This window comes from Narcine bancroftii, chromosome 13 (genome assembly GCF_036971445.1).
Source record: "Narcine bancroftii isolate sNarBan1 chromosome 13, sNarBan1.hap1, whole genome shotgun sequence".
Lineage (NCBI taxonomy): Eukaryota > Metazoa > Chordata > Chondrichthyes > Torpediniformes > Narcinidae > Narcine > Narcine bancroftii.
Window position 1 is genome coordinate 34,510,529 of NC_091481.1, and position 16,676 is coordinate 34,527,204.

A 16,676-nucleotide genomic window follows, 5' to 3' on the forward strand; every position below is an offset into this window, starting at 1 on the left:
AAGTTGTTCCTTAAAAATGTACCCTTGGGATTAAGGAAATAGCAGCAGCTAAATAAATAATTTAAAAAATTAATCTATGGTATTAAAAGTATTATCTAAACCCAAAAGATGTTAAAATGCCCTGACAAAATAATTTTAAAAACCATTCCAGTTCTAAATTATTGAAAATTTACTCAAAACAGACCATAAAACTGGGGTGTATAGATCTCTCTTATGTAGCTGCAGGTGCCAACACTCCTTTAATATGGTGCATGAATTGCACCCTCACCGTAACAGCAAATTAGAACTATAGCACAGAACAGGCCCTTCGGCCCTTCTAGTTTGTACTTAATTATTTTTCACACTCTTCCCACTGACCTGAACGCAGACCATAGCCCTCCATACTCCACCTGTCCATGTGCCTGTTGAAATGTTTCTTAAATGTCAAAATTGAGCTAATTCAGCTGGCAGAACATTCCACACTCCTATCACCCTCTGCATGAAGACGTTTCCCCCAAGGTTCCTTTTAAACTTTTCCCCTTTTATCCTTAACCCATGATCTCTAGTCCTCAGAAGAAAAAAAGAATTTGAACAATATAGATACTGAAAGCCATGGATAGCAGACAGAAATTGTTTTGTGTGTATTTGATGCCATCTGTCCTTAAATAACACTGATTTGAGACCAGCCTTGCCTAGTTAGCCTCTGACAATTCAGCTGGTGCTCTTTCTTGAGCTTGCAAGGGATAATTGGTGCTGAGCAACAAGAACCCCTCACCCGTTCCATTACTGAACTACTTCAAGGGATTAGCTGTTAAAGTGTGGTGGACAGGAGTGTCAGATTGATTTGCAATATCAGAAAAATCAGGAAACTTTGTGTTATTATCAATGTTAGAATAAATGATTGAATTCTGATGAAAATTTATTTTATCTGAAATATTAACTGAGTTTCTCTTTGCATGAATGCTGTCTAAGTGTACTTTGAATGTTTTCTGATCATTTGGTGTAGTTAGTTCTTAGAGTTTAGGTTTTTTTTCTTTGGCTTGGCTTCGCGGACGAAGATTTATGGAGGGGGTAAAAAAGTCCACGTCAGCTGCAGGCTCGTTTGTGGCTGACCAGTCCGATGCGGGACAGGCAGACACGATTGCAGCGGTTGCAAGGGAAAATTGGTTGGTTGGGGTTGGGTGTTGGGTTTTTCCTCCTTTGCCTTTTGTCAGTGAGGTGGGCTCTGCGGTCTTCTTCAAAGGAGGCTGCTGCCCGCCAAACTGTGAGGCGCCAAGATGCACGGTTTGAGGCGTTATCAGCCCACTGGCGGTGGTCAATGTGGCAGGCACCAAGAGATTTCTTTAGGCAGTCCTTGTACCTTTTCTTTGGTGCACCTCTGTCACGGTGGCCAGTGGAGAGCTCGCCATATAATACGATCTTGGGAAGGCGATGGTCCTCCATTCTGGAGACGTGACCCATCCAGCGCAGCTGGATCTTCAGCAGCGTGGACTCGATGCTGTCGACCTCTGCCATCTCGAGTACCTCGACGTTAGGGGTGTGAGCGCTCCAATGGATGTTGAGGATGGAGCGGAGACAACGCTGGTGGAAGCGTTCTAGGAGCCGTAGGTGGTGCCAGTAGAGGACCCATGATTCGGAGCCGAACAGGAGTGTGGGTATGACAACGGCTCTGTATACGCTTATCTTTGTGAGGTTTTTCAGTTGGTTGTTTTTCCAGACTCTTTTGTGTAGTCTTCCAAAGGCGCTATTTGCCTTACTCTGGTAACCCTACACTCTCAATAAGGTCTCATTGCACTACTGTTCTGCAAACATACAACCTGACCTCTACACATTGGATTCTAGGCCTTTATATAAAAGTCAGCTTTCCATTAGCCTTTCATGAACTGTGCCTGTCTCTAACATTTACAAAGTAATCCGTTTGATTCTGCGGTATTTTGGACTCACATTTTCTGACACTGAAATACTTGCAGCATAATTCTGCACCTTTACTTAATCCATTAATACCTGCATCGTGGTATAATTTAATTCTTCCATCTGCACTGCTTACAATGTTATGTCTTACAGTACTGAAGAACTAAGGTATGCAAGCTTTCTGTCCCATCTTCTAAGCAATGTACTGTATAAACATAGCAGATAGTAAACACCTCCTCAAAGAGCACTAATCATCACATGCTGACAAATTGACAGTTCTAAATCTAATCTACAATATTCATTCTTGTAAATCAGTCAGTTACCAAAGCAGGAATAAATTGTTTTCAATTCCATGAATTTTAATTTTAGCTAACAGTGTCTATTGAGGAACTTCATCAGATACCTTCTCAAGGTTTCTAGCTGGTCCTGAAAATGCTCAATGGAAGATCATTCAGAGGTAAGTTTAAACGAATCTGGAGGTCAACAGAAGCTAGCTTTACTCACTGTTACCATACAAATCCTAGACTCTTGCATCAATCAGGCAAATAGTCTTCCATCCTCGGTGACAACAGAGTCTGGTGGTTGAATGATAACTGGGTAGGCACTGTCCTGACCTGGACAGCTGTCATTTAGCTGCTGCTGAGAATTGCACCATTGTTACACGTGGTAGAGATTTCCTCAGGGAAATATTCTGGTCCTGACCACCTGCAGATACTTCAGCAAAGACCTTCCTTTCATCACAAGATCAGAAGTGGCAATATCCACTGATGAGTCCGCAAGACTCAATTCCATCTGCAACTCTTCAGAAAATGAATTAGCCCATGCCTTATGAAGCACGATCTAGACAACATTCAGGTATGGGCTGATAAGTGGCAATGTCCACATCAAATTAAGTCAATCAATGGTGTTGGCTTTGAAAGTCCCCTGTTATCAATATCCTGGAGCCACTGTGACCAGAAACTCAACCAGGCCAATTGCATAAACACCGTGGCTACAACCACAAGTCATACAAAGTTGTCCAGGGTGGATGACTCACTGATCATCCCAATAGCTCAATCATCCCAATATCTTTCCATCAAGAAAAGAATACAAGTTAGAGAGTGTTACAGAATATTTCCCAATTGGTTGGATGAGTAATATCTGGAAGAACACTCAAGAAGCTTGAAACCTACCAGGACCAAGCAACTCACTTGATTGGCACCCCATCCACTACTCTAAAAAAAGCTTTGCCTCCACAGTGAGTACCACTCACAAAATGCTTTGCCAATATGTTCCTGGACTAGTTCAATGTCTCCACACAACCAGCAACTTCTTTCAATGTGAGAACTTCAGGTATATGGAAACACTACTGCCTGTAGGACCCCCCCCCCCCCACTTCACCCCCACAAATAAGAAATCGACCTGATTTAGAAATATAATCACTGGGTCTGAATGCTGTAAGTCCTTCCTCAATGTATAACATAATGATACAGCAGCACCTCAGAGATTCTGACCTCTGGTGCTGAATATGCACTTTCTCCCTATAACCACATGGGTTTTCCCCAGAGGTTCTGGTTTCTTCCCACATTCAAAAGGTATGCGGGCTGATAGGTTAACTACCGGTAGTTACTCCTCCTGTGGCAGGGTGGAGTTTATAGCCATGGGAGTGAGAATAAGTTACAGAGGAGGAAGGGCCTGTGGGCAATGTTTTGAGAGCTGGCAGAGTCTCAATAAGATGAATGGCCAATAAAGAGAAAAAAAAGAGAAATTTCCAACAGTAAGAGGACCTTCACCAGAAGGACTGCAGAGCTTCAAGAAGGCAACTCAATGTCATCTTCTCAAATACTGCCATTGTGATATCTCTATTCCAGGAGGATGTGCGGCAAGCAAGAAGCAGGTAGCTGTAGGAGATCAATTATAATCTCCTTAATTAGATCAGTTGCAAAGTAGATAACATTCAGAATTTTATAATCTGCTGAAGAAGAGTCAGTACAGCTTCACAGGGAACTGATAGATGTAATATATTTGGACCTGCAAAAATTGTACCACACAAAAGGTTGTTTTGTTAGATAAGAGCTCTTGATATTGGTGGCAGTACTTATAAAGGATTGGCTAACCACCAGGAAAGAGTAGACCTATGGGAGTCATTTCCAGATTAGCATGCAACTATTTACAATATACATTACCAGGTTTTGAGGAAGACGCAAATTTAACTGTAGCTAAATTTGCAGATGATATTAAATCAAGAAGGGAAGGTAGTCTGTAAGGAAAATACAAGCAGTTTACAGAGAGATCCTGATAAGCTACACAAGAGGCCAAGATGTTGGCAGATGCCAAAAAATGTGCTAAAACATGAACATGCTTTCTTTGGATGGAAGAATAATAAAACAGATCACCATTTAAATAGAGAAAGACTGCAGAATATTGCATCACAAATTGATGTGGGTATCCCTGTGTATGAAGATGATAATACCATAAGACAGTATGATCTTATCATCTTCATACACAAGGATATATAGGATCAGAAGTCGTGTTCATCCCACTCAGCCCTCCCCATAACCTTTGATCCCGACTATTCAGATACCTTTCAATCTCTGCCTTAAATACACTCCACAGCTGCCCATGGCAGCAAATTCCAGAAGTTCACCACACTCTGGCTAAAGAAATTCCTCCACATCTCTGTTTTCAATGGCACCCTTCACTCCTCTAATCTTTGACTCCTCTACCATGGGAGAACTTTGCTACATCTACTCTGTCCAGGCCTTTCAACATTCAAAATGCTTCTATGAAGTTCCACCCTCATTCTTCTGAACTTCAAAGAGTACAGTCCAAGAACCATCAAACGTCCCTCATATGCTAATCCCTTTTTTCCAGGAATCATACTTGTAAATCTTCTTGGAACCCTCTCCAATGCCAGCACATCCTTCCTTAAATAACGACCCCAAAACTGTATCCTGCACTACAAGTAAGGCTTCCCCAGTGCCTTATAAAGCCTCATCATCAGAACCCTGCTTTTATATCCTTTTCTTCAACATAGGAATGCTAACATTCCATTTGCCTTCTTCACTACTGACTCAACCTGGAGGTTAACCTTTAGAGCAGGTGTGTCAAACTCAAATTCACCGAGGGCCAAAATTAAAAACTTGGACTAAGTCAAGGGCCGAACTAAATATTTATTGAAAATTTTAAACAACATCTGCACGTTTTCTCTCAACATATGTAACTTTTTCTTATTAAAATAAATGTTTAATAATAGTTTTGGTTAAACTCTTTCCATAAGAAGCATTAACAAATAAGAAATAAAATATTTAATAAATAATATTTCTCTCTAGCCTTTAAGCCAAGGATCGCACATTGCCGAGAAGCATGCCAGGGAGCGGAGGTCTGCAGGGAGCCCTCCCCAGCCCAGCCAGCAAACCTGAGCGGCATCTCCCCACCCTGCCCCCTCTACATCCTCCGACCCCGCCTCCACCACCGCCTCCTCCTGCCGCAACCACCGCCAACAACCCAAGGAGTCCCCGCTGGTCTCGCCATCTCACCAGGAATACCGTGAGAGCGGTGGAACTCGTCCGCGACCTCCACCCCAGCGGAAAGTCCGATGCCCAGCAGCACCCACCCTCAGATGAAGCTCAAGGAGACGTTGGAGCTAGGCGGCGGGTCCGCTGGAGCTAGGCGGCGGGTCCGTTGGAGCTAGGCGGCGGGTCCGCTGGAGCTAGGCGGCGGGTCCGTTGGAGCTAGGCGGCGGGTCCGTTGGAGCTAGGCGGCGGGTCCGTTGGAGCTAGGCGGCGGGTCCGTTGGAGCTAGGCGGCGGGTCCGTTGGAGCTAGGCGGCGGGTCCGTTGGAGCTAGGCGGCGGGTCCGTTGGAGCTAGGCGGCGGGTCCGTTGGAGCTAGGCGGCGGGTCCGTTGGAGCTAGGCGGCGGGTCCGTTGGAGCTAGGCGGCGGGTCCGTTGGAGCTAGGCGGCGGGTCCGCTGGAGCTAGGCGGCGGGTCCGCTGGAGCTAGGCGGCGGGTCCGCTGGAGCTAGGCGGCGGGTCCGCTGGAGCTAGGCGGCGGGTCCGCTGGAGCTAGGCGGCGGGTCCGCTGGAGCTAGGCGGCGGGTCCGCTGTAGCTAGGCGGCGGGTCCGTTGGAGCTAGGCGGCGGGTCCGTTGGAGCTAGGCGGCGGGTCCGTTGGAGCTAGGCGGCGGGTCCGTTGGAGCTAGGCGGCGGGTCCGTTGTATCGGCACCGCTGTGAATATCTAATTAACGTTCCTGTTAACTATATCGGTGTCCTGCTGTGCCTGCTGTGAAAGTGCTAAAAACTACTATGGTGGTGCCTGCTGCTGTGCATGTGCTATACTTGTGCGGCGGCTAGCGAGCCAACTCTCATATATATTTAATATGATCTTGAGGGCCAAATATAATTATATCTGGTCCGCGGGCCAGAGTTTGACATGTGTGCTTCAGAGTATCCTGCAAGAGGACTCCCACTGTGCTCCTCTGAATTTTGAATTTTCTACACAACCCAATAATAGTCTGCCCTTATATTCCTTCTACCAAAGTGCATGACTGTACATTTTTCAACATTGTATTCCATTTGTCACTTCTCTGCCCATTCTCCTAAGTCTCTGCAGCCTGTCTGTTTCTTCCTCACTACCTGCCCCTCCACCTACCTTTGTATCATCGGCAAACTTAGTCATAAAGCCATTTATTCTGCAATCCAATTAGTTAACATGCAATGTAATAAGAAGTAGCCCCAACATTGACCTCTGTGAAAAATCACTGGTAACCAGTAGCCAATCACAATAGGATCCCTTTATTCCCACTCTCGGTTTCCTGCCGATCATTCAAGGCTTTACCTTTCTTGTAATTCATAGGCTCTCATTTTGTGAAGTAGCTCTTGTCAAAGGCCTTTTGAAAGTTCAAATCTACACCATCCACCCCATGTCCTTTGTCCAGCCGACTTGTGGTTTCCTCAAAAAATTGCAGTTGTTATGTCAGGCAAGATTTTCCCTTAAGGAAACCATGTTGACTCTTGTCTTACCAGATACTCTGAACCTCATCCTTGACAATCAATTCGAACAACTTCCCAACCTCCGACGTTAGGCTAACAGGACTATAATTTCCTTTCTGCTGTATCCCTCCCTTTTTAAAAAGGAAAGTACAATTTTCTAGTCCTCTGGAACCATGCCAGAATCTATTGTTCTTGGAAGATTATTAAAACCCAAGGGTGCTCTCCATCTGTTCCGTAAGACTTATCTACTCTTAGACCTTTCAGCTTCCTAAGCACCTTCTCTCTGGTGATTGTGACTGCATCCACCCCTCTTCCCCAACACCTTTGAAAGTCTGGTATACTGCTAATGTCTTCCACAATGGTGCAAAATACTCATTCATTTCCTCTGTCACCTCGTCTCCCATTATAATTTCTTCAGCATTATTTTCCATCAGTCCCATATCTACTCTTGCCTCTTTTTTACTCCTAATATACTTTTAAAAAGCTTTTATTATCCTTTTGATATTATTTGTTAGTCTCCTTTCAAAGTTCATAATTTCCCTCCTAATAACCTTCTCATTTGCCTCTGTGTGCTTTTAAAAGCTTCCCAGTCCTCCATCTTCCCACTAATTTTTACTTCCTTGGATACCCTTTCTTCTCCCTTAACTTTGGTTTTGGCTTCTCTGGACAACCACAGTGATATCATTTTTCCACACAAATATCCCCTTTTTTTGGAATATACCTTTCCTTGCAGAAACTCCAGCCATTGCTGCTCTGCTGTGCACCCTGCTCGCGTGCCTTTCCAATTAACTTTTGCCAGTTCCTCACGCATACCTTTGCAGTCTCCTTTGTTCCACTGGCATACTGACACTTCTGATTTTAGTTTCTCCCTCTCAAACTGCAGGATTAATTCTATTATATCATGATCACTGCCTCCTTAGGGTTCCCATACCCTCAGCTCCCTTATGAACTCTGGTTCATGACACAACACCCAATCCAGAACTGCCATTTCCCTGGTCGGCTCAGCCACAAACTGTTCCAAGAAGTGATCTTGTATGCATTCTACAAATTCTCTCTCGAGGTCCAGTCCCAATGTGGTTTTTCCAATCTACTTGCATGTTAACATCCCCCATAACTACCACAACATTGCCCTTCTGACATGCCTTTTCTATTTGCTGTGGTAATTTGTTGTCCACATCCCAGCTATTGTTTGGAGGTCTGTATATAACTGCCTAGAGTGGTTTTTCACTCTTGCCATTTCTTAACTCGATCCACAATTATTCTAAATCTTCTGATCCTATGTCACCTTTATCTAATTATTTAATGTTATTCCTTACCAACAGAGTCTCACCACCCCCTCTGCTTACCTGCCTATCCTTTTAGTACACTGGATTTTTTTAATCCTTGGACATTCAGCTCCCAATGACATCCATCCTTTAGCCATAATCACTCCATGAATCACAGAAAGCTAGCATGTAGGTGCCACGGAATATTAGGAAGATTAATAGAATGCAGGCTTTTGTTTGAAAGGGACTGCAGTATAAAATTAAGAAAGTCTCACCACAACTTAAAAGGCACTGGTGAGACCACATCTAGAGACAAGTCTCAGGCTTGTCATCCTAAATATCCATAGCCTTAGCACATCCACAGAGTGTGAGCTCAAGCTCCAGTGGATCCAAGGACAGTTTCTTTCCCATCGTTACCAGACTCCTTAATAAACCTCACATAAGTATAATCATGATGCCTTTGTTTTGTACCCACTGATCTCTCTGTAACACTGCACATCTGTACTTTGTCTTATTTACTGTACTATGCGTGGGATGTCTAGCTGCTTTGCTGACAAAATAAACATTCTCACTGCACTCTGGTGAATACAACAGAAAACCAGAACTAATGTCAAATTACATTCAACAGTTGTTACCAATAATTTCTTAAAAGGAATAATTGTACAGAATGTATGTCCTACCCTCAATGAACTCTGCATTTGCAAACTGATCCAAAACTCTGTCATCGTTCGGTGTCCTGGGTCTCCTTATTTCTCTGTTGGAAGAGGTGCTCAAAGCACTCTGCAAAATAATAATTTTTTATAAACCAACCACAAATAATTCCAGATTTATTCAAGCAAAACATGGCTCGTTTGGATCATTGTTTTCTGATCAAAAGTCATTAATTCTACAGATTAATAAATGCACTTTTCCATTTTACAAACTTATGTGCTTCAAGAACACATTCAGGGCAAGGCTAGGTGCTCAAACTGCATTATATTAGGCTTTTTAAACATTGGAGTGAAACAAGAAAGACTACAGATGCTGTGATTGTAGTTAATATGCAAAGGTTCGGCAGAAACTCAGCAGGACCTGCATCATCTATGGAAGGCAAAGATATATAGCCAATGTTCTAGACCTGAGCCAGTCATCAATGTATGAGCATAAGCATAAAAGGACAAGGGGACGAGGGAAGAAGAACAGTCCAATAGCCAAGAGGCCATATGTGGGGAAGGCAGGAGAGAAAAGCTTAGAATTGTTCAGTGGAAGGATGTAGCTCTATAAATGCAGAACTGGAGGAAAGAAGACAAGAGGGAGAGAGAGAGATTGGAGGAGGGAGATTGAGGAATGGAGGCATAAGTATATGGAAGAGAGAGAAGGGGATGGAGGGCAGAACGGAATCCGGAAAAATCAACATTAATGCCATCTGGTTAGAGGGTGCCCAGAAGGAATATGAGGTGTCGTTCCTCCAATTTGCAGGTGGTCTCAGTCTGGCAGTACATGAGACCATGGATAGGCATGTCTGCATGTGAATGGGGCAGGGAATTAAAATGGGTTGCCACTGAGCCTATAGAGCAAAGGTGCTCAACGAAGCGATCTCCCATATTGCATCCATTCTATCCAATGTAGAGCAGGCCATAACGGGAGTATGGGATGACCCAGGCAAATTTACAAGTGTTGTTTCAATTGGAAGGACTGTTTGGGATCTCGAATGATGGTGAGGGAGGAGGAGTGGGCAGAAATATAGCATTTCCTGTAGTCACAGGGATAAGTAACAAGAAGATGATTGGTGGGAAAGGGTGAGTGGACAAAGGAGTCATGGAGGGATCATCCCCTGAGGAATGCTTTCCCTGAGGGGAAAATGTGTCTGGTGGTGGCATTACATAGAAAGTGACAGAAATTGGATGTGGAAGTTTCTGGGGTGGCAGGTAAAGACAAGGAGATTCCTGCTCTTGTTGCATCTGGGGGCAGAGGGGGCCAAGGCAGATGTACAGAAAATGGAGGATAATATGGGTGAGGGGTGAGTTGATAATGGGTGGTGCAGGGGAAGTTACAATTTTTGAAGGAGAAGGACATCTCAGATGTGCTCACGTGGAAGCAGAGCTTAAAAGTTAGTTGTTCTGAATAAAGTCAGTGCCTTCTTGACCAATGGGGTTGAAAATCAAGCTGAATATTAATTTTGGGTGTTACGCTATTGTTGACTTCATTTGGGAGAAGCTTTATGGCTGAAAAATGTTCAAGTGCTGACAAAAATTCAACAAGAAAGTTGGTGGTCAAATTTCCCACAGGCGCTGTAGGCTGGGCTAAGCTTAATTCCAAACTCACAGGTCTAATCTCTTGGAACTGGGAGAAGGACTTTCCACAACACTGTAGCCAGAAGAGTTAAGCAAGAGAAAGTTGATACTATCAGTTCTAGGAAGCAGGAATAATTGTATCGGCATTCAATTAGTCTAAAAATGCTATAAATAATTTGTCACTGATAACCATAGATATGTGCTTCTATATTGTAATCCAATATTCTGTACCCTTGTTCTCATTGGACGTAGAGATTTCGTTTCTTCAATTTTTAGTTTCATTTCAAAAGCATGCTTAGCTTCAATGAGATTTTGCTCTTCAATGGGGTTCTGCACTTCAGTGGCTTCCTGGTCTTGGTCCTTTTCCTCCTGGTCCTCCTTAACTTCAAATATGACTGGCTTATTTTTAAACATTCTCTGATGAGCTTGAAACAAGGGGATGTGGCAAGATATGTGGTCATATTGGGTATGTAAGATTCGTACGGCAATATCACACATAGCCAGGGGTCGAGGGAGCTCAAATTCCACATTGTTGTTGACAAATTGATAGCCCTTGAATCTGCAACAGAATCAGCATCAGAAATTATTTTAAACTGTGCGTTATGTCTTTTAGTGCTTCTGGTTCCATTTATTATATGGCTTCACCCTTGAACAGGTTATCTATATGCCTCCTCTCCACTTAAAATTTTTTTTTTCCAAAATATACATAATAATTTTTAACATACAATATATTAAACTTTTTTTTTTACAAACAAAATCAAAAGTATTTCACTCCCACCCCCTCTTCCATACATACAAATCTGCTTACAAAGAATGACATACACCCAAGAAGTCAAAGCTGCACTGGCAGCTCTGCTTATGTTCTCACCCCGCTGCTGACGACAGGAGTGATGTCACAGCAGCACCAGCCTCGGATTGGTTGCCCTTCCCACCATTTCTCGTTGTTTCCCACCGTGCAGGTTGCCACCTGGGATGAAGGTCATTGCCCCCCGCAGATCTGCACGGCATCTTGTGTAACAGGCCGAGTCCCAGTTAGCAGGCTGCTACATGATCTCACCCCCACCCACAGAACTGGCAATCAGAGCACAGTCCACTGCATTTGGTGGCCTACCTCTGCTGAGTGGAGACCAGTTGGCTAATGTCCAGATGCGCTGGCTTGAGGCGATCGATGGTGAAAGTCTCCTCACCGCTGATATCCAGCACATGTCAATCAATTGTGTCTGACTACTTTGTACGCCCCCTCATACGGCCATTGCAGAGGTGACCGGTGTGACCCCTCCAAACAAAAACGTATTTACTCTAAATTTTTGGGGACCTAGGACTTGGTCTGCACATGAGGAAGAGGCTGCAGAGGGGCTAGAGTACCCAGTCTTTCCCTCAGCTTTGTCAATGAGGCTGTTGGGTCCTCTGTATCCTTGGTGGTGGCCAAGAACACCCCTGGTATCACCAATGGCACGCCATTCACCATCTCGGCTGCTGAAGTGTTGAAATTATCTTTCAGTATGGTGCAGATCTCCAGGAGGATTCAGAATAGCTTGCCTGCCCAGTTCAACCCCTTGAGTTGAGCTATCAAGGTCACCTTTAGATGCCTATAGAACCATTCCACCACCTGTTGGCCTGAGGGAGGTACACCATGGTGTGGTAGAGCTGGATTCCTAGCAAGTTGGCCAGTGCCACCTAGAGTCCCAAAGTGAACTGTGCACCTCTATCAGAAATCATATGCTCCAGTACTCCAAATCTCAACATCCAAGTGTTAATCAGTGCCCTGGCACTGGTCCCGGTGGTTGTGTCGGTCAGCAGAACCACTGCCGGCCACCTCCTGGAACGGTCAATCATGTTGAGGAAATATCTCACCCCAAGGGACACCAGCAGCGGCCCTACAATGTCACTACGGATGTGAACAAATCTACGTTGCGCTGGCTCGAAAGTCTGGGGGGGGGGGGGTTTCTTGACATGTATCTGCACTTTGGACATCTGGCAGGGCATGCAGGTCTTGGCCCACTCACTGATCTGTTTCCAGAGACCGTGCCAGACAAAGCTACTGGTCACCATGTTGGTTTTACCTGCGATGTGTTGAATGTCTGTGGTGAACTCAGACATCTATGAAAATTGTCATTGCTGCCCGGCTGACCACAGGTCCAACACTTTATGGAAGGCAAAGGTGAACGGTTTATAGTTCATGAAAAAACCTGAAGTGCCTGATTCCCAAGTGCAGTGCCAATAGCTCCAAAGGTGCTGCATTTAAGTTCAGGTGGCGGAGGTGCCTGCTGAAGAAGGCCAGGGGCTGTCATTACCCTTCGATGAATTGCTCCAGTGTGCCCCCTTCCGCTGTGCTGGAGACGTCTACTGTGAGAATAGTTGGCACCTCTGGCCTGGGTTGTACCAGAAGGGTGGCATTGACCAGTGCGTCCTTGGCCTCTGGAACACCTCCAAAGTCTCATTGTCCCAGGTAATGTCCTTACTTTGCCCCGCCATGAGTGCGAAAAGGGGGCGCATGATGCGGCTGCTGCCAGTATGAATTGGTGATAAAAATTAATCATACTCGTTAATTCTTGCAGCCCCTTCACTGTATGCAGCTTGGCGAAGCACCTCTATCTTTTCGGAAAGGGGTTTCGCTCCATGCCTGTTGATTCGATGCCCCAGGAAGTCGATCATTTCCAGCCTGAACTGGCACTTAGCAGGGTTTATAGCTAGTCCGAATTCATGCAGTTGGGCGCACAGTTGCCTTAGATGGGCTGCATACACTGTGTGATTGCAGGTGGTGATGAGAATATTGTCCAAATAGATGAACGTGAATGTGAGATCCTGGCCTGCTGCAGCCATCAGCCTCTGGAAGGTCTGGGTTGCATTTTTAAGTCCAAACGGCATTCTCAGGAACTCAAAAAGTCCAAAATGGGTAATGATGGCGGTTTTAGGGGTGTCGTCAGGATGGACCGGGATCTGTTAGGCCCCTGATGAGGACGACTTTTGAAAATACCCCTTGTAAGTTAGTGGTGATATGAACCCAGAGGACCCCAAAACCTAGCAGCAATAGATATTCACCAAGACAAATGGTTACTTAAACAAAAGTTTGTTTTAATTATCTTTAAACATGAAAAAAACTTAACTAACCTAATGCCCTTCTAATTCTAAGCACACGTGTATGTAATGTGCGTGTAAGTTCAGAAAAGTTGTTTGATTCGCAGTCCAATCTCAATCCTAATTCCTCCAAGTTCATTGGTATCAGGCAATTCTTATTCTGTGCACAGAATTTAACATTTATAAAGTTCACCAGGCTTTGATGCTTAAAAGGTAAATGGTTACCGCTCAGGAAGGTTCTTGTTGATTTTCAGAGAGAGATTCTTTTGCCAGGACACTTGCAACTGATTCCTTCTCAATCAGTCTTGCTGACAAAACTTGCCCCCTTCAGAGTTCACTCGATGATAACCTCTTTCTTTCAGGTCATCACAGAATTCCTTTTTGTTTCTCTTATTCCAAGTGAAACATGAGACAGCCAGTCCTCTCCTCTTGCATGAACCACAAGGGCTGAACCAGCCTGTACCAGGCTGAACTAAGACCTCACAACCCATCTGCCTGTTTGACTATCTCTATTTGTAAAACCACATGACCCTCTTAGAACAACAAGTTCCCCCTCCAGACTGTCTGCGGCTCCGACAAGCTCTTTCATCTGTTGCCTTTTTGTAAACAACAATCCATTAATGAAGTCTCTTGGGCACTCTCCAAAGCTCTTGTAAAGGCTGTGGAGCCGATATGTCTAGCATTAGCAGAGCTCCAGTATTTCAAATAAGATCTGTGTTTGTATGTGACCTACAACTAACAAACCTTTCCCATTTTTTTCTCCCAAATTCATATCTATATACTCTGTGCACAGAGGTAAAGTCTTGGATATGATGCACAGGGTATCTGTCCGGTGTGGTGGCCTTGTTGACATGGCGATAGTCTCCACATGGCCTCCACCCTCCTGCTGCCTTTGGAACCATGTGCAGGGGGAGGACTGTGTGCAGGGCTGTTGGAACGCCGCACTATCCCCAGTTCCTCCATTTTTCAAAAACTCCATCTTGGAGAGGATGAGCTTCTCAGGGGTGGGGGGGAAAGGTGGCACGCCCTGATGTAGAGCAGGGGGGCCCCTCAGTGAGAATGTGGTGCCTTACCCTGTGCTTTGGTTCAACAGAGGAAAACTGTGGCGCCTCAATCGAAGGGAACTCTGTTAGGATCTGTGAAAATGTGTTGTCGGACAAAGGTGAAGTGGAGGTATTGTTTAAAAAGTCCTGGCGCGCACCAAACACTGTCCTTTAAAGTCCACCAGAAGGCAGTTAGCTCATAGGAAGTCTGTTCCCAGGAACGGTTGTGCCACCGCTGCAATCGTGAATGTCCAAATGAACTGATTGCTGCTGACACAGAGAGGGATGGTGGGGTGCCGAAAGTTCGTATGGTGGTGATGTTAGCTCCCCTCAGGGCTCGACCCGGCTTGTTCTGGGTGTCGTAGGCCAAGGGAGGAAGGACAATTATTTTGGCACTAGTGTCAATGAGGAAGCACCTTCGGGTCAGAGTCCCACATATGGAGGAGGTTGTCACATTGGCCTACTGCTGCAGCCATTAATGAGGCCCCCTCACCCCATTGGTAATAGTAACAGTACTGTTGGGTAGTGGGTCCACTTGCCTCTCTGTCTGCTGTGGCCTCGTTGCCGGTTGTATGTGGGCCCAGCAATCTGCTCCACCGAGGCGTTGCTTTCTTTCTTCACTCTCCAGAGGATGTCCATCCGAGCTGCAACTTTCCTGGGGTCACTGAAGTTCTTATCATGAGCAAGTCGAATATCTGCGGGCAGCTGCTCCAGGAAAATCTGTTTGAAGAGCAGGCAAGGCCTGTGCCCCTCAGCAAGGGCGACCATCTCACTCATGAGGGCGGATGGGGCCCTGTCCCCCAATCCATCCACAGGCAACAATCAGGCGACACGCCAGAAAGTACGGGTTAATAGCTCCTTCAGGGTATCGTATTTGCCTTGCTCTAGAGGCTGCTGCCGTGTCCTGATTGAGCGAACAACATGTGGTGTTGGCGGTGATCTGTCGGAGGTGGAGCTGGGCCTTAGCCTGCTCGAACCACACTTGTGGCTGCGATGTCCAAAACATTGGCAGCTTCAACATAACAATGGGAAGAGCTACCTGGTCCATCATCTTCGAGTTCAACTGGTGGTTGGACTTGCCGGAGTCACCAATGTAGCGTGCGCGCTACTGCAAAGTGTGGAAAGAGTAACACACACCCAAGAAGTTGAAGTCGAAGACTGGTTTATTCCACTGGCAGCTCTGCTTATATTCTCTCCCCGCTGCTGATGACAAGAGTGACATCACAGCAGCTCCGGCCTCGGATTGGTCGGCATTCTCACCCTTGCTCGGTTTCCTGTCATGCATGTTATCACATGGGACGAAGGTCATTGGCCCCCGCAAGGTCTGCACAGTAGTTGCATTTGTCGACCATCTTGTGTACTGGGTTGCATCCTGGTTAGCGGGCCACTATAATATATAGAATACAATTGGGGAAACTATGTTTTTGTATATATAACAGTTACTTTTATAGCCCTTTAACCTTTTATTGCTGTATCTGGGCCCCTATGTGGTCCAGGTATGGCTGCCAGATCTTTACAAGTGTCGTATTTATTCTTTAAGTTATATGTTATTTTTTTTTCCCATCCGCATATAGCTGTTGATTTCTGTAGTCCGTCATGTTAAAAGTAGAGGGGAGTCGAACTTCCAAGAGATCGCAATACATTTCTTTCCTACCACCTGTACTATTTTTATAAATTTGATATTGATTCAATTTATTACTAATTTCCATAAAATTACCTAGTAGATATAGCTCCAGCTCACCCGTGAAGGCCACTCCTGTAATCCCGGTTAATTTTTCTGAGATGTCTTGCCAAAATGGCCTTGATTTTCACATAACCACTTAGCACGTAAAAAGGTTCGTCTCAGTCCCACATCTGAAACACATCTCTGACATTTCTGCTTTTGATCTATGTAATTTCTGAGGGGGTAAGATATAATTGGTACAAAAAACTATACTGAACTAATTCATATCTTGCATTTATAATTGATGTAGTCTTTAAACCAATCTGAGCAGCTTAACATAACATAACAATTACAGCACGGAAACAGGCCATTAGGCCCTTCTAGTCCGCACTGAACCAAACACCCCTTTCTAGTTCCACCTCCCTGCACAATGCCCATAACCCTCCATCTTCTTCTCATCCATATGCCTGTCCAACCTTTTCTTAAATAATATA

The 16,676-nt window shown here is 45.0% G+C and overlaps 1 protein-coding gene across 6 annotated transcripts in view; it reads right to left on the reverse strand.

The window, feature by feature from the left end:
* dnai7 (dynein axonemal intermediate chain 7) overlaps positions 1-16,676 on the reverse strand; it is a 105,352-nt gene that overhangs the window by 38,481 nt on the left and 50,195 nt on the right. For all 6 annotated transcript variants that reach the window (XM_069908448.1, XM_069908447.1, XM_069908450.1 and 3 more), the window contains 2 exons: positions 10,630-10,957; positions 8,806-8,905 (listed from right to left, as the gene is read on the reverse strand). In XM_069908448.1, the coding sequence (XP_069764549.1) occupies positions 8,806-8,905; positions 10,630-10,957 (428 nt within the window). The remainder of the gene's footprint in view (positions 1-8,805; positions 8,906-10,629; positions 10,958-16,676) is intronic.